At 33.7% G+C, this 16696-nt stretch overlaps 1 protein-coding gene across 1 annotated transcript in view; it reads right to left on the bottom strand.

The window, feature by feature from the left end:
- HECTD1 (HECT domain E3 ubiquitin protein ligase 1) overlaps positions 1 to 16696 on the bottom strand; it is a 90158-nt gene that overhangs the window by 14038 nt on the left and 59424 nt on the right. The window contains 10 exon segments of the mRNA XM_079127242.1: positions 1746 to 1902; positions 2950 to 3072; positions 4453 to 4586; positions 8072 to 8293; positions 8970 to 9806; positions 12951 to 13127; positions 13213 to 13379; positions 14556 to 14879; positions 15143 to 15282; positions 16379 to 16513. Of these exon segments, the coding sequence (XP_078983368.1) occupies positions 1746 to 1902; positions 2950 to 3072; positions 4453 to 4586; positions 8072 to 8293; positions 8970 to 9806; positions 12951 to 13127; positions 13213 to 13379; positions 14556 to 14879; positions 15143 to 15282; positions 16379 to 16513 (2416 nt within the window).

Raw genomic sequence — 16696 nt, 5'->3', positions numbered from 1 at the left:
TACATAACACATGTGAACTGTGAGGTAAACATACACACAAATATAATTAGGTTAATAATGTATTTGGGGTTGAACTCTCTCTTTTTGGGGGGGATGTACTAGGGGTTGAACTCAGGGCACTCAACCACTGAGCCACATTCCCAGCCCTATTTTGTATTTTATTTAGACAGGGTCTCACTGAGTTGCTTACCTCACCATTGCTGAGGCTGGCTTTGAACTCATGATCCTCCTGCCTTAGCCTCCCAAGCTGCTGGGATTACAGGTAAGCACCACTGTGCCCAGCTTAACTCTCTTCTTTTTAACAGCTCATGAATCTTTAATATCATGATAGTCTTAAGGTAATTTTCAATTTCTGATTAATATAAATACTTTTAAAGTCATCAATGTATGTACAAAACAGGATGCAGGATTAATATTCTTTATTATAAATTTCTAGTGGGAGAAATACCAAGAAATATAAAAAATATTGCCAATAAGCTCTACAGAAAGTCTGTACCTCTTCATATTCCCTACAACAGGTTTTTCCTTTGGGAACTTAGAACATCTTGATTCAGCCTATATCCCTCCTTACCACAGAACATTATACTACAAAGTTACCTACTTTTGTACTTAACATATCACCTTTCTATCAACTAAAAAGTACACTCTACACATAACAATCTGTCTTCTTTAAGGATCAAGTACTGGTTATAATATCTGATGTTTACTGAGGCACCCATCAGTCACTATGCTAAGCAATTTTAAATATTTTACCTTAATTTTTTTTTTAACTACCTTGCCAAACAGAGACTATTCATCTCTCCATCTAAGAGATATAAAAATGCAGGCTTAGGAGACTTGTCCTTCTGCTGTAAAATATTATCGCAATTTAGGTGGTTGAAACAATACTAATTTTATTCTCTCAGAATTCTAGAGGTCAGAAGATGGATTTGCAATGCTTCATTCCTTCCAGAGGCTCTAGCAAAGTCTGTTTCCTTGCCTTTTCTCCTTTCTGGAGAATACCCACATATCTTAGCTCATGACCCCTCATCAATGACCTCTGCTTCCTTAGTCACATCTTCTAGACTCTGACCCCTCTACCTCGCCCTTATAAGAAGTATTGTGATTATACTGGGCCCACCTGAATAATTAAAGATAATCTCCCCATCTCTAGATGCTCAACTTAATTGTATCTGCAAAGTCTCTTTTGTTATGTTGAAGTAACATATTCACAGGTACCAGAGGATAGTACCTGTACTTCTTTTAGGGAGGCCATTAGGATGCCTACCATATCCTATTAAATAGTTTTAAGGGATGAAGTTTTCACCCAGGCCAGCTGATGCCAGAAGCCCTAACTGTAACAACTAGAGGGCTTTTCAAAGTAGCAGGAAGAAATTCTTAACAATCTTGATCCAGTATAAAAGAGAAAAAAATGTTCCACATTTAAATAATGCCTTGCAAAAAATAAAAAAATAAATAATGCTTTAAAGACTCTACAAATACAAAATACATGGGCTTTTAACTTTTAAAAAAAAATAATCTGTGGATTGGGAATGCAGCTCAGTGGTTGAATGTATGCTTAAAACAATCCCAGCAACAGCAGCAGTACCCCTCTAAATTTTACTCCTCTAAAACATGCTTTTTCAAGGACTGATTTTAAAACTTTTCCAAAACAGCATATGTTACCTTAAATTTCCAACTGTTTTAAAAAACTATCTTATTTAATAGCTGCTAAAGTTAAATCTCAAAACTAAAATAAACTATACCTGGGGGTGGAATTTCTAAGTCAGTTGTCTGTTGGACATTGGTACGACCAGGTCTAGGATCAAAAGCAGGAACCAAAGCAGAAAACTGCCGCTTTAACACATAATCATCATCCCACGTTCTCCGGCGTCCTCCTTTAGTCTCATACTCTTCTTCTTCCTATTAAAATAAAATCCCACATGTAGTTCAACATTACAAGATGAAAACTGTTATTTTTCTGTAAGTAATGTACTAGCTACAAAATAAGATAAATGTTAAGCAGTACTTTACAGCTGTTTTACCTCCTTATTTAGTCATATCACTAAGGTACAGAATGAGGTAAGACACATGTTTAGATAGATGTTGCTTAGTGATTTCTGTTTATCAAATGTCAGTTGCATTAGTGGTGGACACACAAATCTAGATGTAATAATATGACAAAGACCCATACACACATATGCTGTACCAATGTCAATTTTTGATCTTTGATACTATACTATAATTAAATAAAACTAACCACATGGAAAAACTGGACACATAAGATGTTTCTGTCATATTCTTGTAACTTCCTATGAACCTATTATTGTTTTCAAGTACGATTTTTAAAAATGTAAAGTTCATTTTGTACTTATTATTTATATACAAAATAGAATGCCTGGGTGTTGCTTTTAATTACTATAGGGCAAATAGATAAAAGTGTCCATAACTGTTAGAAGTCTACATACTTATGCATATACACATTTCCTTATAGTTTGTTTGAATACTCAACTGAAATTAACTTTTATAACAGATCAAATCAACATTTGATAGCTCTGTAGTCAGAATGTCTTCATTTATATTCTGGGCTCAAAACTAATGTGTGACTTCATGTGAAAGTGGAGCTAATAATACAGTATTAACTAGTAAGACTACTACTTTTTACATTATCACTATCCCTACCACTACTATTACTTTTGCAGATCTTAGATAATACCTATTATCTATTTTAATATGTTTACTATTAACAAAAGGCCAAGATAAAGAGGTTTTAAGTAAGAAACCCACGACCGCCAGAGCAATCATGAAATCTACTTGGAATGTGGAACATAAGCAGTAGGAGATATTTCATTTTGCAACTCTAGTAGCTGCCTCCTCTCCACCCCCGACTCCACCCACACATTATTATAGACATTTTGATTGGTGCTTTTCTGTGTAAGTAAAAATTATTAAGATAAACATGAATACTACCTGCTCCCCAATAGGTCGGCTCCCTGCTCCAGCTGGGACCTGTGGTAGCTGTGAGGTAACAGCATGGTGTGTTACATCAGAGCGGGAGCCAGCTCGACGCTGCAGGGAGGGACGTCTCAGAATCTGAGGTTAAAAAAAAAAAAAGAAGCCAAGGGACACAAGTCAAATTATTTGACCAATACATACCCCCACCATTTAGCCTTTCCTCAAACTATCAATCCATATTAACAAAAGTGTCACTTTCACATAATCATCATCTCATTAGTCAATCCCAGAAAAGTTATAAATTCAATATTTTAAATTCCTGAAGTATTTTATACTATCCTCCTTTGTAAGAAATACACTAATGTGTTTTCTTGAACCCAGGAGTATTTTACCACAGAGCCACATTGCCAGCCCTCATTTTTATTTTGAGACAGGGTCTCATGAAGTTTCTTAGAGCCCCACTAAATTGGTAAGGCTGGCCTCAAACTTGAAATCCTCCTGCCTCAGCCTCCCAAGCTGCTGGGAATATAGGCATATGCTGCCACACCCAGCATTAATGTGCTTTCTAAACAAGGTATACTTAAAAAACATTTTGAGTATAGCTTCACCACACAAAAAAATTCAATTTTTTAAAATATTTAACAACATTTTTAGGAAGATAAATTTACAATATGTAGGAAGATATAATAAAGGACATCAGAGGCTTTGAATTAGAAGAAAATCATAGTAGTTACATTGAGAGTTTTGCATTACACTGCCAAGATTGGGTCCCATTTTTCTACTTACCTCTGATAATATGGGCAAATTATGGTTCTATGCCTCTGTCTCATTCCTCCCTGTTAGAACTGATGAGAAAATACATGGATATACTTGTAGAACAGTAGAAACTTAAAAAATCCTAAGTATAATTATTGTTGAAGAGCCAGGAAATTATATTAAGATTAATGCAGTTAGCTGCGCATAAGGCACGTCTACAATCCCAGTGACTTAGGAGACTTACAGGTTTGAGGCCACCCTATGCAACTTAGCAAGACCCTATATAACTTTGTGAGACTCTGTCTCAAATAACTAAAAGAGCTGGTAACGAAATCCATTTGGGAGTGTAACTCTGGTGGAATGTGTACTTTGCATACTACAGGCTGTAGATTTAATCCCTAGCACAAAAAGGGCAGGGGCGGGGAGGAGGGCCTGGGAATGTAGCTCAGTGGTTAGGCACCCCTGATTCAATCCCTAGTACCAAAAAAAAAAAAAAAACAAGGATTAGTACAATTGCCTCTAAGTTCACAAACCTTTAAACCTGTTTAAAAAAAAAAAAAAAAAAATCAGTATATGAAATTGTAAGTTTTCAAATACAAAGAGATTCATGAAAGCCAAGATTTAAAAAGTACTTTTTTTAAACCACTGTTTTCAAACTGGTGCCATATATCCTTCCTATAAAGTTTAATTATGACTTAGCTTTTCCTCTCTTCAATTATTAACATCTATCTTAGTGAAAAGAAAGGGGGGCTTTCTCTCTACCATAACCTCCTCGTATTCCTGATCCTCTTGATTGTCATCTTCATTTTCATCATCTTCCTCATCAGGCTCAGGTAAATCCTCATCATCATCTAGCTCAGCTAATAGAGTACTGGCACGGCAGCTATCAAGGAAATCTAGAAAACAAAACGAAAAACCTACTGTCAACACAATTAACAAAGAATAACAAGGTAACTGCATTTTAGGCCATACAAAACAAAGGTAAAATTCAAAAGGTTCAAGTTAATAAATTTAATGATACCACCAATCTTCCCACCACCACACATACAGGATGATTAACAATGGGAAATAGTCAAAAGCCTGGTAGAAAACAACACAAAATGACAGATAACCATAAACTATTATTTGCATCTACAAAATCACAATATAAAAGGTCAACCATGAAGGCTGTTTTTAAAACAAAAACAACTGTATCATCATTCTCTGAATATTTCAAGAATATGCCATATTCCAAGAAACACTTTGGATTCATTCATTCTACCTGCAAATATCTACTGAGCATATGCTATGTGCTAAGAACAGAGTTAGGCACCAGGTGCATATATAGTTATAAATAAAACAGACATGGTCTTGGTCTCTATTATACCTACAAGAGACAAAGGCATTTAACAAGTAAAAAACAAATACATTCACATAAGAAGTTCAATAGTCTTCAATCCCTTTTATCGTCTTCCTTCTTAGAATCTCTCCCCCAATGAAGATTGAGTCAAATTTACATTGTCCCACATAAACAAAAATGCAACAAGTTGTTCTTAAGAACTGAAAACAAGCTGGGCATGGTGGTGCAGCTCGGGAGGCTGAGGCAGGAGGATTACAAGTTCAAAGCCAGCCTCAGCAATGGTGAGGCACTAGACAACTCAGTGAGACCCTGTAACTAAATAAAAAATATAAAAAACAGGGCTAAGGATGTGGTTCAGTGATTGAGTGCCCCTGAGTTCAATCCCCAGTAACAAAAAATAAAAATAGAAAATAAAATAAAATACCAAAAAGGGCTGGGGATCTGGCTTGGTGGTTAGCAGCCCTGGGTTCACTCTCTGGTACCAAAAAAAAAAAAAAAAATTGAAAATAAAAAGAGAATTAGTGAGATTAAAACAAAAGTTTTTACTAGATCTGGAAGGGGAATATAAAAACCCCTAAAATAATGTAACAATATCAGAACTATAAGTAGGAGGTACTCTATATTCCTAAAGAACTTCCAGAAGGTTATTTATAATAAGCAACTTGCATCTACACACCTTTGAACCAAATATTTTTTAGTTCAATAATTACAGAGGACTAAATAAAACACACATTTTCTAACACTTAATGTTCTGAAATCAGAATGTGTTTCACAATTGCTAACAAGTCACAGCATTTTAAATGGGCAACATTTTTAGCTTTAGAAACATAAAAAATGGTGTCTCACAATTAATGACATCTTAAATTTGACAATATATATTGCCCCTAAGATACAAGAGGGGTCATCTTGTAATATACATAGTAGGCAGTTCTCATGAACATGACGTTGTGGTAAGGAAATTAAACCAAACCAATTCTACTTTTGGTTTATCACTTATGGAACACACAACTTCATATATTGAAATATATGACATTCTCTGATGTTACAATTTACTGAAGTCACTTTTCTCATTTTCCCTCTTTAAATCATAATCAGCAAATAACAACATAAAAAAAGCTTCACATTTCATAGATTTTGCTCACAAAACAGAACCAAATCACGATTTTCAAAAGTTTGCACTGCATGCACAGATATTATAAGGACTGATGTTATTCTGATCCTTTATTCTAGCAGACTTAGAGTCGTCGAGTTTTAGGAAAGAAAAAAAGGAAATTTTCAGAACCTAAAAATAATTTCTAAAAATCAACCAGTAGTTCTGACTTTTAAATACTTTTCCCCACTAGCATATCCATCTTCTTACACTTCACATGATAAGAAACTAAAGTCTGAAGTTAACACATTAACAAGTGAGTAGGAAGGGACAGAGGACCCTTCTGAGAAATAATAAATCTGAAAATAATAAATTTTAAGATTCTGGTATAATAACCATTATCATTTTTGAAAATATACTTAACAGGTAAAGTAGAAACAGAAATACAGCTTTCCTAAAAGTCATAAAACATCAGATCAAATCTTTCACTTTGAATAGGAGATGCCATAGTCTCAGGGAAAAAAATAAAATCACAACACATGGTGTAATTAATAGACAGCTATAATCCTAGCTACTCAGGAGGCTGAGGAGGGAGGATCAAGAATGAGGCCAGCATGGGCAACTTAGCAAGACCCTGTCTCAAAATAAAAAAAGACTGAGTCTGTAGTTCAGGGGTAGAGTTCTAGGCCCCAGTTTCAATTCCCAATACTGAAAGAAAGAACGTTAAATAGGTTAAATAGTACTTAAAATATATCTTCGTATATTTCTTGTCTTTGAAATTACCAAAAACAATTATTAAATAAAAGAGGACTGGGGGGCTGTAGCTCAGTGTTAGGGTGCTCAACTATCATGTGTGAGGGCTGGGTTCCTAGCACTGAAAAAAGAAAGAAAAAAAAAGGATAGGTGATGTGATCAAGATGCGCGTGGTAAAGGGCATTCAAAACAAACATGGGAGTGCAAGTTTTCTGGAAGACAATTTAGTAATTACTCTTTTAGGAATTTATCCTGAAGAAAAATACAAATACAACCATTTCAAATGTTATAGAAACTCATTCAACAATGTGAAAATATTTTCAAAAGGCACTAAATTGAAAGAGCTGACTGAAAAGATATAATCCCTTTTTATTAAGAACAAAAACATACATATCAAACAAAATGCTTAAAATCAGATTTGGAATGTGAGGACTAGATGGTTTTAATTTTCTTTTACGTTTTCTAGAAAGTATTGCTTTTCTGATAAAAGACACATTTTAACCAAATCAAATAACTGCATCTCTGACTACAGCATGGAAGTCATGAGATAACTGTAAAACTTTTGTAAGCAAAATTTAATTAATTAAAACAATTCAAGTGTTACCTAATTAGGGAGTTATTTCCAAAAGACCTTGATATTTGTGTACAAAGAATACCACTTTATAAAGCTTATTAATATATTGCACCATTTCTTTTTCTTTTTCTTTTTTTTTTTGCTGGTGCTGGGGATCAAACCCAGGGCCTTGTGCTTGCAAGGCAAGCACTCTACCAACTGAGCTATCTCCCCAGCCCTACACCATTTCTTTTATTGATAAAGGTGTCAGATACCTTTGTCACTACAGTTCTTTATTAAAGACAAAATAATACATTTAAGTTCCTAGAGTTTATTTTCTTTATAATCATGAATTTTTAATAATCTCTCTATCTTATATGAGACATCACATTTGTAAGAAGGAATAATTCCTTTTAAAAGTTAAAAATATTCCAGGAGATAAATTAATAAAAGCATCATTACATAAATTTATAAATAAATTTATTTTTTTTAAATATTTTGTTTTAGTTGTAGGTGGACACAATATATTTATTTTATTTTTATGTGGTGGTGAGGATGGAACCCAGGGCCTCATGTATGCTAGCAGAGCGCTCTACCACTGAGTCACAACTTCAGCCCAATAGTTTTACTTTAAACTGTAACTTACCATATAAGGAATATTCTGCTTCCTGACCTGTGTCACTTTCACTGGAAGTTGATGTGAGGCTGGTGGTTAAAGTATTACTTAACGACTGACCAACTGATAAAACTGTTGTTGCTGTAGCTACATTGCTGCTGCTAGTAACACTGGATGTTGACATAGTCACTGTTGATGTAGTACCAGGTGTAGTCAAATTGGGGAAACTCTGAGCACCCATAAGAGGAGAAGCTAAAGATAAAAATGAAACAAATCAGTATAAATAGGTAGGAATGTAGGAACCTTAGGAAAAAAAAAAACAAGACTTACATTTTTTAGAGTTCATGAAACACACTAATAATGACAGGATGAAAAGCAACAACTTTGGGAACCCAACTGAAATCCAACTAAAAATTCTTGTTTTTATAGTACTATTATTTTTAAAATATTAAGCCTATCTTTTTTTAAAAAAATGAAGCCAGCAATGAAAATAATTCCCAAATTTATTTTTCAAGGGAATTAGTTTGAACCATTAATATCTTAAATTAAACAACTTTAAGAAGCTAAAATTAATTCGGGGGCTAAGTGAAAGCTATATTGGGGCAAAGCTTTGGTTTCAATGGGCTATAATATTTAATCATTGTCTATTTCTTCATGCAACTTTGCTAAACCAATTATCACAAAGGTTGAAAAATGTGTTGTTTTATCCTTTTAGAATAAAAGATTATCATACCTGACCTCGATTCTTAAAATACTTTAATTCTATAAAATATAACCTCATATCCCTGAAGTGTTAAATCTGATGTCATCTCCAACATGGTCAATGATCTTGTTAAAGACTTGCAGCCATAAAACATGAACAAGAGACCCTACTTTGCATCCCTCCAGTGGAAAAAGCATGGGGTTCCATAAGGAAAAGCTCACTTACTTGCTGTGCTCATCACATTCCTCCCCAAAGTATTAGTGTTGTTATCACTGCTGCTTCGGCTTAGGTTCATGTTGTTCGTGGCATTAGTCCGTGCTATGTTTGCCACTCTCCTTACAAAACTCTCCAAGCTAGATGTTTCTCTTGAGGACAGGTTAGGTACACTTGCACTAGAGCTCATAGGGGCCCCAGCAGCCAACAAAGAACTCACTGACAGTCTGTTACTTGCCGAAGAGCTAAGGGGTCGTTGTGAAGCTGCTTCTTTATTAGTTAATTCAGATACAGAACTAACATCAGGAGAGCTAACACTAACAATTCCCATGGATATTGCACTAGATTCCCCCGCAGTACGAACAGAACTATCAGGGCCTAACTTCCTTTCTGCATTTTCACTTCCCGTTTCCGCTGTTAAGGTGCTGGTGCTTGCACTGGAAGATGACCCTACTTCTGTTTGAGGGACGTTTTCAGCAGATGAAAGAACAACAATTGGTTCATGGACATCAGCTCCTGAAACTATACTGTGTTCCATTACAATTTCTGATCTCCGTTCCGTTTTGGTCGAACCCAAGCTGATGTCGCTGCTACTGGCCACGCTACACACAGAACTGCTGCTTCCTTTTCTACTTGAGGAGCCTGCAGCAGCAGATGTCTTGTCTGGACAGTTGTTTTTCACCAAGCTGCTCCATGATTGCGTTGTGCCTGAAACAGTGGATGAAACAGGTTTGGGTGATGCCACTGTATCAGGGTCGTACCCTGGTGCAAGCTTGAGGTCAAATTTTCCTTCTGCGCCCATACGGTAAGAGTTTGAGCCACCAGCATCCCAGGTGACATCAATCCAGCCTGGAAAGGGACAGGAGTTTGTGAGACCCAGCAGAAAGCAGATAGGAGCGTGTCAGATAGTAGCTCCAAAACATGGGATCAGCTTTTGATTAGTGCTGTACTTTCCTGAATTTCTACAGTCATTTAAGGTTTGCCAACTAAAATGTAAATTTTTGGACTTGAATCAACTGAAATATTATTTGACTATACATGATTAATCTAGCTATCTGAAGGTCTAAATTATTCAACTCTCATTATAAAATTATATTAAGGAAAAGAAATATGTACTATACAGAAGATTTCTGAGAAGTCTTTTGAAATTCTTCCTTTTACTTCCTTTATTTCTGAATTGTTGAAGACTATTTTTTTTTAAATAATGTTAAGGGTAATGTTTACATCTTTTGTGTCGTATTTCAAATGGAAGAATTTTTTAAAATTTTAAAAAGACTGATGCAGATGGTTAAGTACTGCAACTTCAGCAAATAAAGTTTTAAATTGGTAAATATGATTATGTGGTCAAATCTCTTTCTTAAAAAAGTGCTGCCCTACTATCTAAAAAAAGGGCTAAACCCTCTAAATGACAGATAAAATATTCATATATCACTTGCAGAAATTTTAGGTTACTAGCTCAAATTAAACACTATATTAGCATTTCGGTTGTGTTCTCAAAGTTCAGTGGTTATTTGATTCTCTTATGATTAAGTTTAATAAATTTGAATAAACACAGAAATTTTTTAAAAAGAAACTTAAAAAGCATGCTTAGCTCTAAAGCTAATAATATATAAAGAACTAATGAGCATCATGATATTCAATTTATAGTTACTCGTATTTGGAAAATACTCTTAAAAAAAAAAAAAAAAAAGGTTAAAAAAGCCCAAAGGGAACCAAAAGGGGGGGGGGGGGAAAATTGTCCATTAGAAAGGAAATTAACAATTTTACCATTTTATTCTAGTTTTAAAAAAAACAACATATAAAAAAATTTACTCTTTTTAAGTATAACTGTCTTTCATAAAATTTAAAAGTACTTTACCCCCACACACAGAGTACAGATTCCAGTATACACATCCACTGACATACCCAGCTGCCCAACCACCCATACACCAGGTTCATTTATGTTTATGATAAAGCTCAGAAGATTTTAAGTATATTGCATTACCTTTGGGGTTTATCTGTATATGAGTTCTTTGAAAGGAAAACTGACTGCCCCAAATCTATAAAAGTAGCTTAGATGAGATTTCAATTGCTTCGATGTATTCTGTATATTGAAACAACCTTTGAAGAATCAACATTTAACTATCTCTTCTGCTATACAGAAAAGTGTGAGAAAAGGAAAGGTTCAACAACATTCCAATCCAAAATAAAAATGAGTTTTGTATTGTATTAATTGGTCAAAAAATACACTGATAATTTACTTCACAGGTCAAATCAAGTACGTAATCATGTTTGCTTTGTCTAGAAGGCAGAAAATCATAATTTTTCTTGATCACTGAATATCTGAATTTCAAGAAAGCAACTTACATAGTAAGTAGTCAAAATCTGTGAAATAAATACACCTATCAACACGAGATTCTTCAGACGGGAAATGGATATAATTGATGTATGTCATGGAAAAATACTAAAAAATGTTAACCATTTATTAGGCTTGAGATTATGTTTAAACTGGGATCTAAAACCTTCTAGTAGAACTATAAAGATAATTACATACTACACCTAAATGGAGAGGTATGAAAGTCTCAACTCTTCTTACGCCCAAAATTAGTAGACTAGCCATTATTAGAAATGGCTGGCTCAAGTATTTGAAAGTTCAGAACTTTTTTGACATAAAGGTTTTAAGCCAAAACTGAATCTCTACATTTGTAAGATCAGCAAAAAATAGGCCCTTCTTAAATAATGAATTCTCAAATTAAGATTCTAACTTTCTTACACAGTCACTTCAGCTGACTGCAACCAGAGAAAAATGAACTGCATTCACATGTCCCTAACTAGCCTCCTGTTAATAAATTGTACCCTTTGAGGCCAAAACAATTTCGGGGAGACAATATAACCTTACTAAAAGTATCAAGATGCCTAAAAGTGATAACGTTTTAAATTTCTGAATTAAACCATACTATTGTCTTCTCAACTATTACTGGTATCTATAAATTTTGCCTCACTGTAAACCTTTGATTATAATGATTTACAATTAGGGTTTTGATGGTATACAAATTCATTTGATAGATTCAAGATACAGAATCATAAAAGCAATAAACTCACAAAGGATTTATTAAAATACATAAATGACTTTGTTACATAAATCATGAATACATTATGAAATTAGAAGTTAGTTTGTTCTCCTAAGCACTCACTTTTATTATAGCTCTTTAAATACTTGGTAAAAGTTGAAAATATGAACATTTTACTTTTTTAAAAAAATATTTTTAGTTGTGGATAGATACAATAACCTTTATTTTATTTATTTCATGTGGTGCTGAGAATCCAACCCAGTGCCTCACACATGATAGGCAAATGCTCTACCACTGAGTTACAGCCCCAGCCCATACGTATTTTATTATTAGGCAAAACTGCCAGGAATGAACCTACTATTGTTTTGGCAAATTAATAAATCAGTCTCAGAATTATTAAAAAAAAAGCCTCAATAGTTGCTTTGAGTCAAGAGCAATTTATTAAGTGGGTAAGGACTTCACTAAAACCTATAGTAGCAAAGGTTAAAAATGAAATGGATTTATACAATTAGCCCTACTTAACATGAAAGTTTAAATTCTCCCCAAAGCTGGTAGACCAAGCAGCTCTGTGAAATAACTGCAATCTACTTAAAAAACAGAAGCTGTTTCTGTTCCATGCTTTATTGATAAATAAGTAAAAGCATTAATCCTTTAAGCATAAGAAATTAGAGCTGAGCCTAAAGAAAAACAAAAATCAAAAAACAAAAAAAAACTTTTTAAAAAAAGGGCAAAAATGAGTCTTAAAGATACTCAAGGTTGATAATCATTTTAAAATGACAACAGTTAACTTTCTAGTCAAAACCCAAGAATTTAAAAATTTTCCAGTTTTAATGTGAAATCATTATCAGTTTTTCTATGTAGTCCTGATACATTTATACAGAACATTTATTCTCATTTAAGTACTTGGTTTCTATATTACAGGTGCTAAGCTAGACCTACTCACCATTATGTAGTTCTCCTGTGACAGTGCCTTCTCCCTGTGGACTGCCATCCTGATCACGCCATTTCCAATCAAGGCCTCTGATAACACGAGCTCCTGGAACCATGTATTTCAGAACTTGGGAGCGTACTAGACGTCTCTGTCTTCTAAGATTAGCTTCTGCTTCCTTAGCTGCTTTCCCTGTAATGCAGTAAATTTCAGAAATATATTCCAAATCACTTTTTATAATTGTATTGTTAGAAAAAATCTCATATCCTCTCTTTACCTAGCTGATCTTCACAAACTCCATTTACAGTGCCATAAACTTCAAATCCCGATAGTGAGAGGTAGTGTGTTTGTCCACTAGCATTCTTCCCCATCTGTTTAATTCTCACGTGTCTCCACCCTTGCTTTTCATCCTTTGGTGGATCAAGAGGCCAAGTTGCAGTTGATCTATAAATGTGTTAAAGAAAAGTGTTTTTAAATAGATTATGATTGTTTAAAGGTGTTTTAAACAGATTTAAAAAAAAAAAAAAGTTGGGAAGATTTCTTCCCATAATAGCTTTAGGAAAAATAAGCTTTCATCTTTATTAAACAATTCATTACAAGAATCAAGAAATCAATGGGGGAAAAAAGTCAAGACATCATTAGGTGGAAGCGAAGGCATGTGCCTATAATCCCAGTGACTCTGGAGGCTGATAGAAGAACTGCAGGTTCAAGGTCAGCCTCAGAAATTTTTACAAGGCTCTAAACAACTCAGCAAGACCCTGTCTCAAAATAAAAAATAAAAAGGGCTAGGATGTGGTTCAGTGGTTAAGTGCCCCTGGGTTCAAGCCCCAGTACCCGAAAACCAAAAAAATATATATTATTAATTTGACTCATAACTCTAAAAGATTTCATTAATATCTAAGTATAAAACAAAGCTTATAAGGAAAAGAAATATGCTTTTATGATGAAAAGGTTTTTTAATTCTTGCTAACTTTTGAATAATATATTTAAAATTTTAACTTTAAAGCTTAAAAAAGATAGGAAATGTTACCTACTAACCCTAATGATGAGAAGCTCCTTTCATAATCTGTCAAACACAGCAAGCATTTTAACTCCATACTCTAGAAATGATCTTGACATGTGACATAATGTACAAGTAAAACTTAATAGGACTGGGTATGTATCTCAATGGCAGAGCACCTGCTTAGCATATGCAAAAGCCCTTGGTTTAATTCCCAGTATCACAAATAAATAAACAAAACTTAACAAATTTCTTTGAAATAAAAGCCATTGTAAATTTGTTGAATATTCATATGTATAACGTGATTATATGGAGAGTTTATAGAAAACTAATGGCACTTCTTTTTGTTTCCACTCATGTGTTACACACATACATACATACATATAAAATTTTTAAATACACTCAGCTTTTTACTAATATTTAACCTAAACTTTTTGACAAAGTTTCAGTAAACCCAGTACTTCAAAACTTTAATCCCTAAACCATAGATCAAGTGATTTTGTTTACAGAAAGAAAATCTTGATTCATTATTTCACAAAGAGAGCTCTAGAGTATACTATTATAAAAATAAACAAAGCTCTTTACTGAGTTTTCCAATTTGCAAAGACTCCTCAACTAACCCTGGTTCATTGAGACTGCAGTCATCAACATGGGTATATAAAGAAGTCCAGTTCTGTCCATCTTTGGATACCTGGAAAACCCAATTTCTCAGTGCAGATCTTCCATAACCACGAGCATGACGAAGAGTGTATGCTGATGGTATTACCCAGAGACCCAGATCTATGGCAAACCAGGCATTCTTATCGTCATTACTATGACAATTTAAAGCTGAATTATCACGACTTAATATGTCTTCCAAGCGACCATAAGGTAGATTTCTTCCTTCTGAGGATGTTACTACTACAAGTCCATAAGCAGCAGGATTTACCCATTCATATGCAGTTCTACACAAAATAAAGAAAAATTAGAAATTAACATTTCTGAATTTGTTCATTGGTTTTTAAATATAAAATAAAATTGAACTAATCAAGCTCTACAATTAGCAACTTAAGAGTTTTTTTTTCTTCATGAGAAGTAATTTGGATAATCTTAAATTTAATCGGCACGAAAAAAAATTCCTTAAACTGCCGAATACTCAAATTTTACTGACTACCCAGACTTCTATTCAGGTAAATTCTGCCACTCCAGTTTAAAAAGAATGACTTACTTTGCATTTGTCCCAATCCAGTAAATGATTCCATTCTCATCAAAATCATGCTGATGCCGAAATATAAAATTTTGCCCTTCTCTTAATTTTCGAACAAAAACAAATGAAGATCGGTCAAAATCATACCACTGCTTTGCTACCTAAACCAAGCAAAATAGAGAAGACATTCACCTTAATAATTAAATTTTCAAACATATTAGCCACTTCCCCCCCCACTTTAAAGTCAATTTTTTAACAAATGCTTATTTTATATAGTGTACATGTATGAATATGTAACAAATACCACCACTATGTATAATTATATGTACTGATAAAAATATAGAAAAATATGTTAATTTTTTAATATATATTTTTTAGTTGTATGTGGACACAAGACCTTTATTTTTTATTTTTATGTGGTGCCTCAAACCCAGGGCCTCACGAGTGCTAGGTTAGCGCTCTACCACTGAGCCACAAACTCAGGCACCAAAAGATAAATTAATTTAAAATAAAAAAATTGGTCACTTTAACATGATGGGAAAAATAATTCCCAGCAACACTACACACATGCAAACATACGTACATAAATATTGAAGACTATGTAAAAAAAAGAGGTACCACAACCAAAGCACTCCACTATTTAATATCACAGTATTTCTTTCATCTATTATTTCAATGAATAAGACTTGATGATAGTGTATAAATGCATTTTTCTATTATTAGTCTTCATAAATTTTAACAACCATTATATTCAAATTGTTAAAAATGATTATCAATTGTGTCAAAATATTTTTTAAATTTTTAAATAAATAATTACATAATCAATTCTTTTATTGATTGGCATTAAGGCTGTATTCAATATTTCCATATTATAAACAAATATAACACACATCTTTATATAGAAAGCATTTATAGTATACATAAGATAATTTTTTATTTTTTGTCATACTGGGGATTGACCTCAGGGCCTTGAGCGTGCTCGGCAAGTACTCTACCACTGAGTCACATCCACAGCCCTCTTTACTTTTTGAGACAGTATCTCATGAAGTTGCCCAGGCTTAGTGTGATTACAAGCATGTCACATTATGACCAGCTCAAAAGATTATTTTCTTAAAACTGATTTCTAAAAGATGAAATTTTGGGGTCAAACTATAATATTATGTAATTTAATACACACATCCCTAACTACTGTTCTGAAAAGCTAAACCAAAGCAGAGAATGCTTATTTTTCCATGTCCTTGAAGAACAAAAGCTCACCATTTTCAGGAGATACTGTTCTAGAGATTCAACTGTAGCCAAAGGTTCCATCTTCAACATTCTGCCAGTTCGATCTATCAATGAAGTTTCACCAGGTGCACGTTCCAACCGAAATCGTAATCTTCTTGTAAGTATCTACACAGAAATAAATGATCAAAATTCTTCAGAAAATACCTTTTTTCATTAGGAATGCAAAAGTAACCCAAGCTACATGATCACAGCAACTGAGATTTATAAAGTCTAAACATAATAAAAAGACTGATAAATAAAGATCACTGAATAATGATACTGCTATTGAGAAAAATACAAAGTAAACTT

The sequence above is a fragment of the Sciurus vulgaris genome (assembly GCF_902686455.1).
Source record: "Sciurus vulgaris genome assembly, chromosome: 2".
NCBI classification, from domain to species: domain Eukaryota; kingdom Metazoa; phylum Chordata; class Mammalia; order Rodentia; family Sciuridae; genus Sciurus; species Sciurus vulgaris.
This window is presented reverse-complemented; position numbering and strand designations above follow the sequence as displayed.